The following is a 16,558-nucleotide window of genomic DNA, read 5'->3' on the forward strand; positions in this document are numbered from 1 at the left end:
TTATATCTCGCAATTCTGAGAAATGAAGTCAGAATTGCGAGAAGTAAACTCGCAATTGTGAGAAAAAAGTCAGAATTGTGAGATAAAAAGTCGCAATTAGGCCTACCTTTTATATTTTTCATTCTCTGGCGGAAATAAGCTTTCATAAGTAACTGACTAAACTGACTTCGCAGGAATGTTGCTCCAGACAATTGATACTGAGATATAAACAAAGTCTCAGGTTACTTCAATGGAGTAGTAATGCATTACCAAGTCTGTTAGTTTGTTCACCTGGAAAAATGTATTTGTTATCAAAATTCATCTAGAAATACATGAACAGGATATTAAAGCTTGATGGTTGTTTCTTCAAATTGTCGGGCCAGAAGACCTTTGAGCCAAGTACAGTTTCACAATTTATGGCTAAATGCATCCAATTATGCTATTAAAACCACCTATTATTTTTTATTTTAACGTTTCTGTTTGTTTCCATCTATAAGCACGTTCAGACATGCCTAAGTATCTGAAAAAGCACTGGTTAAGGGGCGTGAGTAATTTGTGTGTGGTATAAAGCATAAACCTGAAGATTTACAACATTCACACACTCATCAAACCAGACAGCTCAGACAATAAACTGGTTGTAATCTCACAGGCGCCTTTCTAGATCTCCTGATAGCACTGGCTGTGTGTTGTGTAGAAATGGAGGGTATGGTAGAAGACTGCCTGGGCTTTCTATATGATCTAGTCATGGTAATATGCGCCGGGCTGCTGCTTGTGCGTGTGGCCGTAGGCCTGTCTGTGAGGTGGTTGGGGTTGCTTGTGGTGTCCGGTGTGATGTTGAGCTGTTTGGTCCATTCGAGTGTTCTTAAAGTGGGGCTTATGAGTGTGCTGTGTAGTGTGATCCACTATGTAGGGCGAGAAGAGGTCATGTTGTCTACCCTGGACAAGGCGGTACTGGTCACAGGTAAGACACCATATCTCGTTTGCTCCTGAATTCTGTTTATTTGCATATATTCTGAAGGTCATATATGATAATGTATTCACAGCATAGTGAATGATGTTCACCACCAAATCAAATGTTAGAAATAAGACATTAAAACTTGAGGCCTATTTTTAGGTCCACTACGTTTTTTTTTTGTTTTGTTTTTTTTTTTGCATTGTGTCATTGGGTTTTATGACAATTAAGCACATTTCCTCAATCCATCATAATACAACAATGCAGTCAATTTAAATTAATAAATTCATTCAAACCAGCTCAATCTCTTCCATCTCAGATAGTATTACTTTATTTTATTTTATTTTTACTCTTAACTATTTTTATTTATATTGATTGCATTTACTGAATGAGCACTGTGCCACTGTTCGTCCGACTGTACTAGACATTTTATTTTCAACACTGTATTTTATTTTTATTATGATGATTTTTTATTCTAAACTGTTTTAATTATTCTGACTTCTTTTGATTATTTTCATTTCTTCCATGTAAAGCACTTTAAATTGCCACGGTGTATGAAATGTGCTATATAAATAAACTTGCCTTGCCATTTGCATATTGGATCTGGATATTATGATTTAATCATCATCATTATTCATTATGTAGATTATGATTATACAACTAATATACTGTATGTATATATATTAGGGCTGTGCAAAAATTAATTGCGATTAATCGCATCCAAAATAAAAGTCTGTGTTTACATAATATATTTGTGTGTGCTGTATATAATTATTTTGTATATATAAATACCTATGCATGCATATGTATATATTTTAGAATTAATTGCGCTTAAATTCTGTATATATATAAATACATAATCTATATTATATAAATATAAATATTTTATATATGAATAACACATTTTCTTAAATATATACATGCATGTGTGTGTTTTTATATATACAAAATAATTATATACAGCACACACAAATATATTATGTAAACACAGACTTTTATTTTGGATGCGATTAATCGCAATTAATTTTTGCACAGCCCTAATATATATATATATATATATATATATATATATATATATATATATATATATATATATATATATAAATGCTGTAATAGAACAAGTCAAATATTATAGTACCATAATGTGTCGTTTTATTAAAAACAGTTAATTTCCATTACTGTAATTTGAAAATAGAATCACTTTAATTTGAATTCAATTTTAAAAACATCTATACATGATGGTCGGCTAATAAAACAATTATAAGGGAATTCAGGTTGATTGGGACACTTTTTACCATTGAGATGACTGGGTAAATGTGTCCCAATCAACCTGAATTCATCCAATGTAATACAGTAAAAAACAAAAAAAATCATAAGACAGTTCTGAAAATGTAATTCTGGGGGTAATTTGGGGCTAAATGTTCTTAATTGTCATGAAAATAAGTCTTAAGTGTCCTAAAATGTTAAAAGGCATTTGTGATGATATGTGTACATCTCACCCAGTAGAAAGCAGTGTTTCTCTGTCGTCCTAGTGAACTTTGCACTTTGAACTGAACTCAGTATGGTTAACTTCACTGGTTCCCATAAGATCATAAATCGCTGCTGCATTCTTGTGATGTCATTTATCACAGATTGGTTTCCGTATAGATTAGAAATTATAAACAAACATGAATTGCCTCTGTGGCAGCTAACCACTGTTACCCATAATGCAATGGAATACTGGAATACATGGTGGTGTGATTGAGTAACCAATTGAGATTGTGTCTGTTGCACAGGTTGCGACTCGGGCTTTGGTCATGATCTGGCCAGGTTTTTGGACAGGGCAGGGATGAGGGTGTTTGCAGGGGTTCTGGATGAACTCAGTCCTGGAGCGTTGAAGCTAAAGAGCGCTGCATCTCCAAACCTTACCGTCCTACAGTTAGACGTCACAGACAGCAGCCAGATCACACAGGCATATCAGGACATCAAGAGCCAAACTGGAAAAGCAGGTTAGTGTGGTGTTGACATCTGATCCTATTGGTGGTATTTTATAATGATTTCTTAATCATTATTAATATCAAAGTTCTTTTAGGCAAGTCATGCCACTCGGCCGCCATGTTGGCAATGCCCCCGGGCAGCTATTTCGGACTAACAAGACCAGGCTCCTATTTAAAGGGATAGTTCACTTTGAAATGAATTTTTGAAATGTTTTATCTTACCTCAAGGGCATCCAAGATGTAGGTGTCTTTGTTTCCACAGTATTTTCAATTTTGACATTTTTCAGTCAAACCGTTCTTGTTTATCAGTCATATACTGGAGGTCTATGGTCACTAAATTAAACATGATTTAATGACTCGTAAATGTAAGTCCACATTGATGGCCTAAGACAGTGGTTCCCAACCTTTTTTTGTCTGTGACCCCCTTTTTCCCAAGAAAATATTTTAGGGCCCCCCCTTCACATTTAATGATATTATCGCTCTTGTAAGCTTGCAGCAAGGATAACAAAATGTTTTTTTTTTCTTCAAACAAACGGTATGTTTATGCACAAATAATAGCCTATAATATTGAAAATACAATGACTAAAACATCAGTAGGCCCTTTGTAATTTAACAACGTAAGCCTAGGAGAAGCCTATTAATTGGCCCTATTTGAAATGCAAAAATAAAAAATTTTCACATTGGTGTTTAGGTAAAACAAAAAGAATATCTGCTTGCTATTAAATGACTGTTGTCTGGGGCCTCAATACTTGCATGTTATCTGTGAGGCTTTATCAATGTGAGGCTTTATCAATGTGAGGCTTTATTTGTACACTTTTGGCGCTATAGCGAGCGATAATAAACTTGCATTTATTAACAGAATAATGCGTCTTTCGGAAAGAACAGTGTAGCCGGAACTACTTCTCTCTGTGTACGTCTATGACGAGTCACGCAGGTACTGTAGTACTCCGCAGCGGCAGCGATCCGAACCAGTGTAAAATAGTCCCAATGTAAACACTTATTATACAGGTGTATGTAACGCGCTGCTTCAGGAAGAAGGAGATGGATAACTCACGACTGAAGATATTACGTGCGGAGGCCAGACAGATTCACGGAGTCGATATGCATCTCAAAACTCGTGCTTTATTCCACATCGAACTCGTGCATATAACTATCTGTTGCACGTCCTCCCATCCACATCGTTACTTAACAAGCAAAGTAAAAATAATATAAAAGTCGGCATCAAAAAGAAATTACACACATGGGGTGTTCGCGGCACACGGCATATATCACATAGAATACCAATAATGCCGACTCTCTAACAGGAGCGCGTAGCTCTTCAAGGGGCCACACCCTATTATCACCCGTCACAGATTCTTAAAGGGGTCACACCATATTTCTACTCGTTACATGTACCATAGTGGTTCAGGATAAGACAAAAACACGGATTGGAAAATGGATGCATGATGAACTCACTCATTATATACATTTTGTAAATTTTGAACAGAAAAAAAATTAAGAACTTTTATTTAATGCTCATTGCTCAAACCTTCAAAATATGCCGCAACCCCCCACAGAGCTCGCTGAGGCCCCCTTGTGGGCCGCGACCCCCCTGTTGGGAACCGATGGCCTAAGACACGAAACGAGCGGTTTGTGTGAGAAAACGAACAGTATTTATATCGTTTTTACCTCCATGATAAAATGATCTGACGGTCTGCGCATGCGCTGGAAGTGATCGCTTGCGCGGCAACGTCACTCTTTGTTTATACAGAGATTTCGGAAGTTTTACCTTTCACTAAACATATTTAGATATACGGGAAACCGCAATGGAAGACGATTTCGGTATATCTAAATATGTTTAGTAAAAGGTAAAACTTCCGAAATCTCCGTGTAAATATTGAGTGACATCGATGTCCAGCGTAACATTGAACTGATTCAGTTCGGTTCAGTTGTATATTGCACAACTGATTCAGATCACTTGCACGTGGCTGTGGTTACAAGAGGTAAAAACGATATAAATACTGTTCGTTTTCTCACACAAACCGCTCGTTTTGTGAGTCATTTACAAGTCATTGAATCATGTTTAATTTTGACTTCTCTGTGCTGCTCTTTGGTGGACCCCCTTAGCCTCCAAAAACGTCACTACGAACCAGCTAATGACTCGTTTAAAAAACAATTCATTTCATAGACTTAGAGTCGACTCTCACTTTTGAAAGACAATAACTTTATATACGGTGCATTTTCAGATATAAATCTTTGCAGGATGCCATATTCCACACCATATGAACAGTCATTTTCAAAATTCCATGATAGGGGCTCTTTAAGAGCAGGCGATTGGCTTTCCAGTGGGAGGGGCGGGGCATGTGCATACAACCGCCATCTTTGGTGTTACGGGTTTTCCCTATATAGTTGTATTGAGGATCAAGGAAGTGGCATGTCTCTATATAAATAGCTCCATAGACTGTAAAAAAGATGGACAGCGCTACTACACCTCCTTCCACTGTAGAAAAAATTAAAGTGAGGCAATTTTTTTTCATAAACAGTCCTGGTTGAAACTCTCTTCACATCCTGATAGCAATCAACAACAGAAGTGGACTAAATATTAAAGTGCAGGACTATATTGTCTATGGAAGTCTTAGGAGCAAAAAAATGTCCAATCATTGCATTCGGTCCGGATGTAATGATTGGATGTCCTTCCTGCCTGTCAACGCATGTATTTCCGTCCCTCCGCACACACAGACATCACACGTCATCAGCGCGTTCAGTAAGACCATGCAGAGTTAGACAGACATCAGTCCATAGCTGTAACCCTCCCGTTTTTTCCGGGTTTCTCACGTATTTTGACTCTTTTCCCGCTGTCTTCCCGTTTTAGTATTTTCCCGTAAAATATCACGTATTTTTACGCTCTGATTGTATGAGACGTAGCTACAAGCTCTGACAGATTCGGCTTGAAGTCGTATATCCTCGGATGCGACGCCGCGCGCGCCGGCCGCGGAGACACACTATAGCTGCGTGCGTCTCAGCTGCGTGTCCGTTTTTATTTTACTGTCTATGGTTTTTATTTTGGCTCCCATGTTAACAGATTAGAGCGTTCCCCGTTGCCTGCGTGACATGCGCTTCTCAGGCGCAGCATGAGCCGCGTGGAAATCGCGTGCATAGAACCGACGCCTATTTTTTTACGACACGCAAGCGTGTTGGAAGCGTTTCCAGGCAAAAAAAAGAAAAAAAAAGAAAACGATGTTTATATGTCAAATATTTCCATTATTTTTGCCTATATATAATTTCATGTATTTTTTTTAAACAATCGAGTCCTGGTGTCCACTACAGAGGTCATAGCATAACATAGAAATAAAATATCTTTTTTTTTTTTACCCATTTGTTTCTTATGCTCTTAATAGTGTGATTACATGAAGAAAAGAAAAAAAAATTTGAAAAAAAGTTCTGGGCCTCAAGAGGATATAAAGATAGGATAGGCTAAAATAACATAGTAAGAATTGTGTAAAAAAAATCCCTTATTTTGGGAATGGATTCCGGGAAATCTCCCTTATTTTTAATGTTCAATGTTGACAGCTATGCGTCAGTCACAGAGCGTCGCAAACACACAGCAGCCGCGATTCGCAGTTCCTCCTGAACCGAAACAATGAGCTTATACTGCTTACACACATCTCATAACCGTAATTTAGAGACGCAACCCATGACCGTCTACTCTGAGCTGATCAGAATAGGATTTTCAGTGGCAACACATCAATGCGGAAATCAATCTGCAGCAGTCAGGTGGCACAAGTAAGAGCTCTTTAAGTTGTTTAGTTCATTATTATTGTAATGTTTTGTGCTTTGAGACATGAGGTTATTTAACGCCGTCTCTTATTACGCTTTGCTGAATCTGCTCTGGCTGTGTGTGTTCGTGTGTTTTGGCTTTGGAGATGCTCTGGGATTTAATGCTTTAAAGGGTTAGTTCACCCAAAAATGAAAATTAAGTCATTAATTACTCACCCCCATGCTGTTCCAACCCCGTAAGACCTTCGTTCGTCTTCGGAACACAAATGAAGATATTTTTGATTAAATTTGAGAGCTGTCTCACTACCACATTGGCTGCCTAAGGGACTGGCTCTTGACGGCCCAGAAAGTCAATGAAGAAAATGTTTAAATATCCCATGTGACTACAGTGGCTCAACTATAAGTTTATCAAGCGACAAGACTACTTTTTGTGCGAAAAAACAAACAAAAATAACGAGTTTATTCGACTATTCCTTTTCTTCCTTGTAGGCCTGAAACGAGACTTCCTTAGATTTCTACGACGCATGCGCGAGAATTGCAATCTCTTTCAACTACCTCAGTCAGAGAATGTCACAGTTCTCGCGCATGCGTCGTGGAAATCTAAGGAAGTCTCGTTTCAGGCCAACAAGAAAGAAAAGGAATAGTCGAATAAACTCGTTATTTTTGTTTGTTTTTTGTTTTTATACCCATACGAGTGCGGATTAGAACCCGCAACCTCTGACACGCTTGGCAAAAGATCTACCACTAGACCATTTAAACCCTTAACTGTCACTGTCCCGGTACCGGGACACCTAACTTTACTTCACTATATTTCTATTAAATCCTAATCTAATTATGACAAATTATATATTGTTGGAAAGGTCTAAGACTTCTAAATAGATATTCTACCCCTGTTTTGTGTTAAAAATTTTGTAGGAAGAGTAATTGATGAATTTATGACAAGAGTGCAACTCAGAGTTTTGACCTTTGTCACAAAAACTCGATGAACCCACTTTTAATCATTGAAACTTCAGTTTTTATGCTAAAAGCTCATAACAAACATATAATCTAGTATTTTTCAATAATAATAAAAAAAAATTATAGTACAATATTATCCTCTAAAAATGATAATATTTATATATATATTATCCTCTAAAATATAATATTATTTTTTATCGCCTTTTTTTATTATATCACATATTTTAGTAGTTATCATAAATTAGGTATCATTTGAAAGCTTATAAACTCAGAATTTATCCTGTGAAAACTGTTTTATAATTGAAAGTTGGGTTACCATAGAAACGGTACTTATTTTATCAGGCTCCTCCCCTTTTGGGCATCATTATATTTCATAATTTATGATCAAAACCTTTTCTAATCTTGACAAAACACATATTGTCAGAAAGGTCAGAGTCTCAAGGTTCCAAATTTTGTGACAGAATTGATATTTGGACAGAAATGTATTAATTTGTTAAGGCAGAATGTATACAACTAAATTCAATGGAATTCAATGGCACCCGGTGGCTATTTTTGGTACTACGCCTAAACAAAATCTCATGGGAACTTCAATTTTTGTGATATCAACTTCAAATTTGGAACATAACTTGATAAGATGTATGGCTTTGATTTTATAGAAATTTTAGAGTAAAAAATATTTTATAAAATATATATTTTATATAAAATAAAAAATATATAGTACAGTATATTTAATTTACTGTAAATTTAAACTTCCATAACTTTTTCATACTTTCATTTTTTGAAGTGTTTTCACTTCAGCAATATTCTACTGAGTGTTTGCTTTAAAACAAGACCAAACTTGGGTATATTCCAAAGCATTCTTAAATTACAACCATTTAAGTTTGAATAGTGCATTTTAACCCCCATTCTCAAAAAGGGGGGTGACAGCTAAGGGGTTAAGAACTCAAACTAAACTTGCGGTTTCGATGGCTTTATTTACGTGTTGAGCAGATGAGAGGCTGCACGGTTTGACCAGCGGACAGCGGTCGCTCACCAGGCCGCCGGATGGTGTTGCTAAGAACTTGCAGTGTATAACTATTATCAGACCGGCCTCGAAACACCACCGGCCCACCAGGAGAAGTCCCGACTCTCCCGATTGCCACTCCGCCCCTGCTATCAACCATCTAGAACTTTCGAACAAACGCACAACTAGCCAGAGCACTAACTTGGCAACTGACAACTTAGCAAACATACTTAGTGACCATTTTTATGACCCTTGGCTCAAGGGAAGAGACACAAACAAGGGACACATGTAAACTAAATTACAGCCTCAAAAGTAATGTTCATTTAATTACAAAAATAGGGCAACACCAAATAATAAAATTAAAAAAATTAAAGGAAATTAAGGTGTTTCTACAGAGGGTATGCGCGTGACATCACTGTCGGCCGGAGCGCCTGCAGTTCCTCACAGTGAGTGGCAAAAAGACTGAGCGGCTGTATATGTGTTTTCAGCGTGAATGCCGCGAAAAACAAGCACAACACATATAAAGTGGGAAAGAGCTTTGCGATTGACTCTTCAACTAGATTTGACAAAAAATCAGAGGTATATTTTTACAGACTGCTATAGAAAGAGGAGCAAATGAAACAACTGGACTCCAGTCAGCGAAAGCTGGATTTGCAGTTATCATTTTGTGTCAATATGGTGAATTTAGCTGTAAAACCATACCCATATATTTTGTATTGATATATATATATAGTAACAACTCATCAATTAAATATTTATCATTGCATATTCTGCATCATTGGATGTTTTTTTAATAAACACTGACCCCAAAAAAACTATAAAGTTTTATGGCTGGACGATATGATAATATATTTAGGCTATATATAACACTATCACTCGGATTTAGACCTACCTATATTGTATTTATATAAAGCGTTCACAGGCAAATTTGCTTTATGTTTAGGTCTATATTGCTTTTATTTCCCCGGTGTCGAAATCAGGCAAACATAAACGTCAGGCAACACGATTCCTGGCCGCATGTCAATATCCATGGATCACTGGATCTTTAGTAAGTTGTAAGGAACACTATATTGAGTCCAACATTTAGTTTAAATTGATCAAATTGTTCATTTTAGTCACATTTTCGCAGTTTCTGCAATTAAATCCAGTCACGCAGCAGATCTTTTGCCGCTCAGTCAGGCTGAGGGGGGTTGATCCGGCGGGAAAGTGCCGTCAATGCATTCCCTCTATATCCATCAGCAACATCAGTGTGTAAGGCAAGATGCGTGGTTGAAAGTGTAAAACAATGTAAATGTGCAGAAGTTCAGGTAATTAGTGGGCAAAGGTACCAAACAGCAATTCCCCAAACCAACAGCAGAGGTCGTCAAAACCATATAGCAACCACAAAGAACACCCAAACAACTCTTTAACAACATCCTCACTACCCAGAACAACCACTTTGCTACATTCTAGAAACTACCCAGAACACCCTAGCAACCACTTAGCAACAACCTATATCACTGACAACAACTTCAAAACATTCTAATAACACCTAAAAACACCCTAGCAACCTTAAGAACACCTTAAGCTGCGTTCACACTACAAGCAACTTTGTCGCTGCATGTCGCCAGTGGCTTGCGGTGAGGTCGCTTTGGAAGGAAAAGTCTAAATATAAAATAAAAATCAGTACATAAAATGCATAACATTAACTCATCATTTGCATAAAGTTAAACAGATCTCAACTTTGTCGGATCACTGGACATGTCCCACCCGTCGCCAACGGTCACTGTCGCTCGTGTCGCCGGAAATCGCCCGCTCTCCATATCTGCATAGCAACATGCAACAAACCACACAAGTTAGCAACCGCATAGCAATGCCCTGGCAACCCCTGACATCACCCTGGAATAGTATTGTTGTTACTGTTTAAAGTTTAGTATACAGTATGTATAGAGACAAGTGCATTCCCAGACAGCAAACTGACATTGAATCAACGTGGAAACGACGTCTCTCATGACATCGAAACAACGTTGATTTTGCTCATCGAATTAACGTTGAATCAACGTCAGACGCGGCATTCTTCAAAGCTAAATGAAAATCGAAAATTGGTTTGCTTTCATAACGTTGAAACAACGCGTTGATTTCAAGTTGATTTTCCGTTAGTTTTGAAAGAATGACGCGTCTGACGTTGGTTCAACGTTAATTCGATGAGCAAAACAATGTCAGATCAACGTTGTTTCAATGTCATATTTCCACGTTGATTCAATGTCAGTTTGCTATCTGGGTTATTATTTTGTATTATTCGTTTCTTGTGGACAGGACTCTGGGCACTAGTGAACAACGCAGGAGTGCTGGGATACGTGTGCGATGGAGAAATTCAGCCTATTAAAATGTATAAAAGACACATAGATGTGAATTTCATTGGTAGTGTGGAGATAACGCAAGTCTTTCTGCCACTGATTCGACAATCAAAAGGAAGAATAATCAGCATATCCAGCTTGGGAGGTAAACAGTTTCAGAAGCATGCAAGGTTTTTGCAATACTGACTAACTCTAGCTATTTAACATTTTCTGACAAAACATTTATCCTAAACCAGGGCTGCCGAAATCCTGTTCCTGGAGATCAACCAACTGCAGAGTCCAGATCCAACGCTGATCCATCACACCTGTGTGTAATTATCAAGTGCTCCTGGAGATCTTCATTAAGACTATTTCATACTACATGATTTTGCAAATCGTTGAGCTCGGCGACAGGTCAGGGTGTTATCGCGTGCAAATCGCGGGGGATTAGCGGCCCATGAACGCTTGGCAATCTGTTAGTGTGAAAGAGCCAACAATGCATCAAAGACGCTCGCAGACGTGTCGCGGAGCCCACAAAAATATCTAGCATTGCTAGATATCCAAAGCTGTCGCACGACTCAACCTTAGTGATGTCATGAGCTCCAGCCAATCAGAGCAAGGCATGGGTTTAGGTCACGGGGTTTTTGCATTTTTTCTGAGAGCAAATCAAACAGTGTGCAGCACTAGTTTCTGTCTGACGTCCATATTCGCGTGTTTGATTTCTTCTCTTCTTCGCTGGGTATTGGCGCGCGCGCAGTTTCGCGTCATTTCCGGTTCGTCTTATCGCGTGATTTTTCATGACAAAACATGGTTTGTAGACACGATAGAATCATTGGGTGACACAATTGTCAACTGGTGTAGTGCGTTACCTCCTTTTGCGGATCAATCATGTTGTGTTGTGTGGTGTGAACACTCCTGATTTCACACAGAGCAAGTCATGTAGTGTGAACCGCACAGTTCAGCCCGCCGTTTTAAAATCATGTGTGAACTAGGCTTTAGCTGCTTTAGTTGTGTTTGATCAGGGTTGGAACTGAACTTTTCACTGAATGGTAGATCTCCAGGAACTGGATTGGGTAGTTCTGGTCTTAACCAATTAAAGGTGTCAAAACACCCAATAAGCTTTGAAATCAATCACATCATTGGTTTCCTTCAGGTGAAGTTCCACTTCCTGGGTTTGCAGGCTACGGGGCGTCTAAGGCAGCGATGATCATTTACAATGGAGTGATTAGACAAGAACTCCACCGATGGGGAGTCAAAGTCATCATCATTCAACCTGGAGCTTTCAAAACAAGTGAGAATTAAGGCCCATTCACACCAGGAACCATAACTACAAAGTCTATAACGAAAACTATATTAACGTCGTCCACATTCACAATCAATCATATTCTGTTCATTATGAGTGATATTTATATCAAGAGTTGACTGGATTCCGATTGGCTGGCAGTGTTTTTTATCGTTCATCAGAATCCCAACCATATTTTCACTGTGTCAGTATTGTTATAGCCGTGGTGGACTTCACTATTCTTGAAGAATTATAGCTAATGTTAAAGTTATTGTTTGTGGTGTGAACAGCCCTCAAAGGCCCATTCACACCATGAACAATAACTATAATTATAGAATAAGATAACTCTGTTAGCAAAATAATGCTTCACACAAAATCAGTGAAAATACATTTTACATTTATTCATTTAGCTGACGCTTTTATCCAAAGCGACTTACAATTGCTATATATGTCAGAGGTCGCACACCTCTGGAGCAACTAGGGGTTAAGTGTCTTGCTCAGGGACACATTGGTGTCTCGCAGTGGATTCAAACAGGTCTCTCACACCAAAGGCACGTGTCTTATCCACTGCGCCATCACCACCCTTGAATCATCAAGATGATGAATGAACATACAGTACACAAGAGCATCTACAAGAGAGAGTTGTACGTCATCAGCAGCAAAGCCAAATAATGACACTCAAAACTGTCCATCTTGCAACAACAGCGCATCTTGGTTCTGTGAAACAGCAAAACCAATGTTACTCATATGCAGCAGAAACAAAGCAACCTCTGCATCTGTTTTTAAGCCTCCCCTCTTAGATCTCTCCAGCACTGGAACGTTTTGCTAATAATAACGTGATGGGTCCTAAAGCTCTTTTCTGATCATAACCCTTCTTCATCCAGTCATATTCCTCTGAGCTTTCCTCTTTTGTAATGTCTCTCAGTCATCTCTCTTTCTACAGTCTTTCTTCAAATCTCCCTCTTGCTCACTCTCTCTACTCCTTCATCTGTCCATCATGAGTGACACACCCCCTACTGCTGATTGGCTCACTCTCACCTCCCCCATCATGAGAGACACGCCTCTTACTCCTGATTGGCTCGCTCTCTCTACTCCGCCATCATGAGTGACACGCCTCTTACTCCTGATTGGCTCGCTCTCTCTATTCCTCCATCATGAGTGACACGCCTCTTACTCCTGATTGGCTCATTCTCTCTACTCCCTTATCTGTCCATCATGAGTGACATGCCCCCTACTGCTGATTGGCTCACTCTCACCTCTGCCATCATGAGAGACACATCTCTTACTCCTGATTGGCTCGCTCTCTCTGCTCCTCCATCATGAGTGACACGCCTCTTACTCCTGATTGGCTCACTCTCTCTACTACTTCATCTGTCCATCATGAGTGACACGCCCCTTACTGCTGATTGGCTCACTCTCACCTCTGCCATCATGAGAGACACGTCTCTTACTCCTGATTGGCTCGCTCTCTCTGCTCCTCCATCATGAGTGACACGCCTCTTACTCCTGATTGGCTCACTCTCTCTACTACTTCATCTGTCCATCATGAGTGACACGCCCCCTACTGCTGATTGGCTCACTCTCACCTCCCCCATCATGAGAGACACGCCTCTTACTCCTGATTGGCTCGCTCTCTCTACTCCTCCATCATGAGTGACACACCCCCTACTGCTGATTGGCTCACTCTCTCCTCCACCATCATGAGAGACACGCCCCTTACTCCCGATTGACTCACTCTCTCTACTCCTCCATCATGAGTGGATACGCCCCCTACTGCTGATTGGCTCACTCTCACCTCCCCCATCATGAGAGACACGCCTCTTACTCCTGATTGGCTCTCTCTCTCTCCTCCCCCATCATGAGACACGCCTCTTACTCCTGATTGGCTCACTCTCTCTACTCCTCCATCATGAGTGGATACGCCCCCTACAGCTGATTGGCTCATTCTCTCCCCTCCCCATGCTGAATGGACACACCCCTTACTGCTGATTGGCTCAATCTCTCCTCCCTCATTATGAGTGAACACGCCCCGTACTGCTGATTCGCTCACCCATTCTCCTCTCCTCATTATGAGTGGACACGCCCCCTACTGCAAACATTTATTCCGATATTAAAGGGTTAGTTCACCCAAAAATGAAAATTCTGTCAGTATTTACTCACCCTCATGTTGTTCCAACCCCGTAAGACCTTCGTTCATCTTCGGAACACAAATTAAGATATTTAAGATATTAAGATCGCTCCTGCATACAGTCCGTAGGCTTCTTGAGGGACTGGCTCTTGCTGTCCTCGAAAAGTCATTAAAGACATCGTTAAAATAGTCCAAGTGACTACAGGGGCTCAATCTTAACTTTATCAAACGACGAGAACACTTTTGTGCGCAAAAAAACAATGACTTTATTTCAACTATTCGTTTATTTCTCCCTCTGCGCGAGTCAGGTTACTAGTTTAATAGCGTAAGCTTCTGTTATTGTACGTCACACGCATCACACACACATGACCAGCGTCGGCCAATAGTGAGCCTACGTGTGACGTAGCTTTACGCAATCACACTACGTTAACTGACTACAGGCCCAAGGAGAAGGAAGTGAATAGTTGAAATAAAGTCGTTATTTTTGTTGTTTTTTTGCGCACAAAAGTGTTCTCGTCGTTTGATAAACTTAAGATTGAGCCCCTGTAGTCACTTGGACTATTTTAACGATGTCTTTAATGACTTTAATGACTTCCCTTTAAGGTTGTGACATATTAACAAGCACATCAACCTGATCACTTTATTTAGCGTTCATGTAAACACTACGTTTGGATAAATTAAAACAAAATAGTGTTTCTCAGAAATCGCTTACTGCACTTTTAAATGGTCATGCTCTATAAAGTTGGCTGTAAAAATGTTTTTACTGTTCATCAATTGAAAAAAAAAACAAATCATTACAAAGGTGTCCTTATTGCAATAGCTGTGGTGTGGACTTCCTTATTATCGTAGAATCAGAACGGTTATTAAAAATGTAGTTAGTTATCTTCCTTGCAAAAAATAAAAATCTCATTTAAGTGTACACCACTCAGAGGACTTTTTGTTTACCCATAAATTCAACTTTGTTTTAGAAGTATAATTATCAGGAAAATTTGAAGTGAACTAATCCTTTAATAGCAACTGTCGTCAACTCATTTCCCAGATATTTTCGGCAGCAGGGAGCAGTGGAATAGCGCTCAGGAGGACATCATCAGTGGTGTGTCTCAGGAAGTGATGACGTCCTACGGAGAAGAATACATCCGCTCAATGCAGCAGCGGCTGGCCAACATGTCTTCAGCATCAAGCTCCGACACAGGCCTGTTTCTGGAGGATTTGAAGCATGCGATACTGTCCCCGAGACCAAAACACTTCTATTACCCAGGGGCCGCAGCGTGGGCTCTTCCCTTACTCTACAGACACTGTCCCACCTCACTGTCCGACAGGATCCTCTCCACAATCTTTATGACTGGTGATGCCCAACCTGCACAACTTGAGGCTTCTTGAACTGTGATTCTGTTTGGAGATAGCCTACAAGTGAACAGTCCCTTATGGGAAGGTAAGGACTTAGGCAGGCAAATAGGGGTGTAACAATATATTGCAATACAACATGTATCGTGGATAATAGGGCTGGGTATTGAGACAAATTTCACAATTCGATTCGATTTCGATTCACAAGCTTTCAATTCGATTCGATTCAATATCGATTATTTTGGATATCAGTTACAATAAATGGCAATTTTTCTCAAGGGAATTAAATCTCTTAACTAATGCTGTAAACTATATGGGAGACTAGTTGTGGCCTACTAGGCTTCATTAGCCTAATAGGAAGGTAATAATGAATGAATCACTTAAATTACACTTTTATTTATGTTTATAATAAGAAGATTATATGAAATATAAACATTTAAATGGTGGCTGTCATAAAAACTTGTCAGATTTATTCAAATATGAAGGTAATAATGAATGAATCACTTAAATTACACTTTTATTTATTTTTATAATAAGATTATATGAAATATAAACATTTAAATGGTGGCTGTCAAAAAAACTTGCCAGATTTATTAAAATATGCATTAAATATTGAAGAACTTTAAGATTATAATGCATGTGTAATATAGTGTAGCCTATATATTTAGCAAAATGCTCCTCTCTGGAGTTATTTTTTTCTATCTGACTAACGAGTTGATGTGGGTCTTCTGAGGTAAACATGACGATACATGACAAGACAGCTGTTTAATTGACGTCTTTCCACGGTTGAAACGCTGATTGAGCGAATGAATGTGACATGATACGGATTTCGATAAGTTGTACTCTATCTTTAACACACTTTCAGA

The 16,558-nt window shown here is 39.0% G+C and overlaps 1 protein-coding gene across 2 annotated transcripts; it reads left to right on the plus strand.

Annotated features, from left to right (window-relative positions):
* Positions 1–355: 355 nt before the first annotated feature.
* On the plus strand, positions 356–16,311 carry hsd17b2 (hydroxysteroid (17-beta) dehydrogenase 2). 2 transcript variants are annotated; one of them, XM_039656855.2, is made up of 5 exons: positions 361–940; positions 2,707–2,919; positions 10,919–11,104; positions 12,092–12,229; positions 15,388–16,311. In XM_039656855.2, the coding sequence occupies exons 1-5, from the start codon at positions 676–678 to the stop codon at positions 15,726–15,728; spliced, it is 1,143 nt and encodes a 380-aa protein (XP_039512789.2). In that variant the 5' UTR covers positions 361–675; the 3' UTR covers positions 15,729–16,311. The 2 variants fall into 2 exon arrangements, with proteins under 2 accessions (XP_039512791.2, XP_039512789.2); XM_039656857.2 differs by lacking the exon at positions 10,919–11,104 and having other exon boundaries at positions 356–940.
* The last annotated feature ends 247 nt before the right edge of the window (positions 16,312–16,558 follow it).

Source organism: Pimephales promelas, chromosome 25, assembly GCF_988280905.1.
Source record: "Pimephales promelas chromosome 25, fPimPro1.hap1.1, whole genome shotgun sequence".
NCBI lineage: Eukaryota > Metazoa > Chordata > Actinopteri > Cypriniformes > Leuciscidae > Pimephales > Pimephales promelas.

Coding starts and splice junctions, on each gene's coding strand:
- hsd17b2 (XM_039656855.2), top strand. CDS start 676: ATGGAGGGTATGGTAGAAGACTGCCTGGGCTTTCTATATGATCTAGTC. Junction 941..2,706: donor CAAGGCGGTACTGGTCACAG/GTAAGACACCAT, acceptor TCTGTTGCACAG/GTTGCGACTCGGGCTTTGGT. Junction 11,105..12,091: donor CAGCATATCCAGCTTGGGAG/GTAAACAGTTTC, acceptor GGTTTCCTTCAG/GTGAAGTTCCACTTCCTGGG.